Source organism: Nannospalax galili, unplaced genomic scaffold (assembly GCF_000622305.1).
Source record: "Nannospalax galili isolate Female #2095 unplaced genomic scaffold, S.galili_v1.0 scaffold6542, whole genome shotgun sequence".
NCBI classification, from domain to species: Eukaryota; Metazoa; Chordata; class Mammalia; order Rodentia; family Spalacidae; genus Nannospalax; species Nannospalax galili.
In genome coordinates, this window is record NW_008347911.1 from 33,735 (window position 1) to 35,750 (window position 2,016).

A 2,016-nucleotide genomic window follows, 5' to 3' on the forward strand; every position below is an offset into this window, starting at 1 on the left:
ATGGATGTGGGCAAACTGCCTGAAAGAGAAATATTTTTTTCTTGTTGATCTCTTTATATTTCAGTGCTCTGATGAAATTTTATTTATTTAGTCCCAGGGAAGGACCATTTCTAATGCTGACTGAACAGTCCTAAACAGTTATCATGGTAACAAAACCAATGAGACCACAATTCAGTGACTTTGAGACTATGCTGCTATTGAATAAAGGACTGAAACACCACAGCTCAGGAGGCACTTGGTCCTTCTCTAGAGGTGAAGGAAGCTGACTGCATGGCTAGTCCTCTCTCCATGATTAATCTCAGTATCTTACCTGCAGACTAAAATGTTAACACTGCAGAGATTCTGCCCATTACTGCAGGTCACATGGACTGCCCTGATGTTCCTCTAAACACAGAAAACACTCCTGTGTCTTTGCTCAGAAGAAGGCCTTACTCTCTCTCAGCTTGGTTACACAGTTACAAACACCAGGAAATTTGCATGTTGCTCTCCAATGAGGAGTATCCATGCAAGTCTGAGATAAAAGCTCAGTTGTAGTATTGTGTTGATGACCAAGACTCCACAGTTCAACTCAGAATGAGGCTCCCTGCTCAGCTCTTCTGGCTGCTAATGCTCTGGATCCCTGGTAAAGACAGAGGGAGCTGAGGAGGAAGCGGGTGGGAAGATGTGCTCTGGTCCACTGCTGCCCATGCTTCCTGGTGTCTGTGAGGCGTGCAGACCTTGTCTTCAGGATGGGCCTGGGAAGTTTACATCTGTGAGAATGAGGGCTGTTCTAGAAGGAGCAAGAACCTGTGTTCTGGTGAAGACTCTGACACTGAAGGGCAGAGATCATGTAGGAGAATTCTAGAGGCCCTATTATACTTTGCCAGTGTGTTTTTAAGCACATGTTGGATATTATTAGGACAGGAACAAAAAGTGATAAGCAGAAAGTAAATACAATTTAAGTTTCTTTATATTTGTACATAACCTCTCACTTCTCTCTTATCGTTTTAGGATCCAGTGCAGACGTTGTGATGACACAGACTCCTCTCTCCTTGTCTGTTGTTCCTGGTGCGTCGGCCTCCATCTCCTGCAGATCTAGTCAGAGCATCATAAGTAGTACTGGAAACACCTATTTGAGTTGGTTCCTGCAGAAACCAGGCCAGTCTCCAAGGCTCCTGATCTATAAGGTTTCTAATCGGGATACTGGGGTCCCAGACAGGTTCAGTGGCAGTGGGTCAGGGACAGATTTCACACTCCAGATCAGCAGAGTAGAGCCTGAGGACTCTGGAGTTTATTACTGTATGCAGGATACACATGATCCTCCCACAGTGTTACAGCCCTTAACAAAAACTCCCCTGCTTGGTGCGGCCCAGCTGCCCTCCTGTGTGGCTTGTCTGGGGAGCAGCACAGCAGGTTCTCTGGGCCTGTGCAGGAGGCAGAGTTTCTATGACTCAGTGGAGCATGTTACAGAGGCGGCATCTGCTCCAGCGTCTTTTTTACTCCACTCTGGGGCCACCATAATGTGACATATTATTGACATGATGTAACAGCAGATGAGTTAAGAGGAACCAGGTCCCCAGGACAACCAGGGTGAAAGGAGAGCTGAGTGATAATGTCCTTTTCCTCCTTGCCTGGTGAACATACACAGATCAAAATCATCGGTAATTTCAGACAGGGAATTGAGACTAGGGCTCATACATGGCGATCCCACGTAAACATTATTTAAAATGTCCATCCTTGTTACTACTGTTGATTTACTGGAGTTTTCCTTCTGGTTGGGCGGGTGACGTAGGCAGTCTCTGTTGCTGTTAAGACCCTGCTTTCCTCTCTGCTCTTCTCTGACTTCTACCTTCTCTGTATGTACCTCCTTCTCCAGTGTCGAGGAACCACAGCCCCAGGTAGGCCTGTCTGTGCGTCACCAAGAAAACGGTCCTGTTTATGGTTTCACACACGTGAATCAACTTTAGTAGATTTGCTCAATAGTGAATAGTGAAGGCTTAGTTCTAAAGAAAAAAAGCCAGTTTTCCTATATTATGA

At 45.8% G+C, this 2,016-nt stretch overlaps 1 gene segment (V, D, J or C); it reads left to right on the forward strand.

The window, feature by feature from the left end:
• Window positions 1-536: 536 nt before the first annotated feature.
• Window positions 537-1,505, forward strand: LOC103743231. The segment is given in 2 exon segments: window positions 537-622; window positions 991-1,505. Coding segments are annotated over 2 exon segments (564 nt in total).
• The last annotated feature ends 511 nt before the right edge of the window (window positions 1,506-2,016 follow it).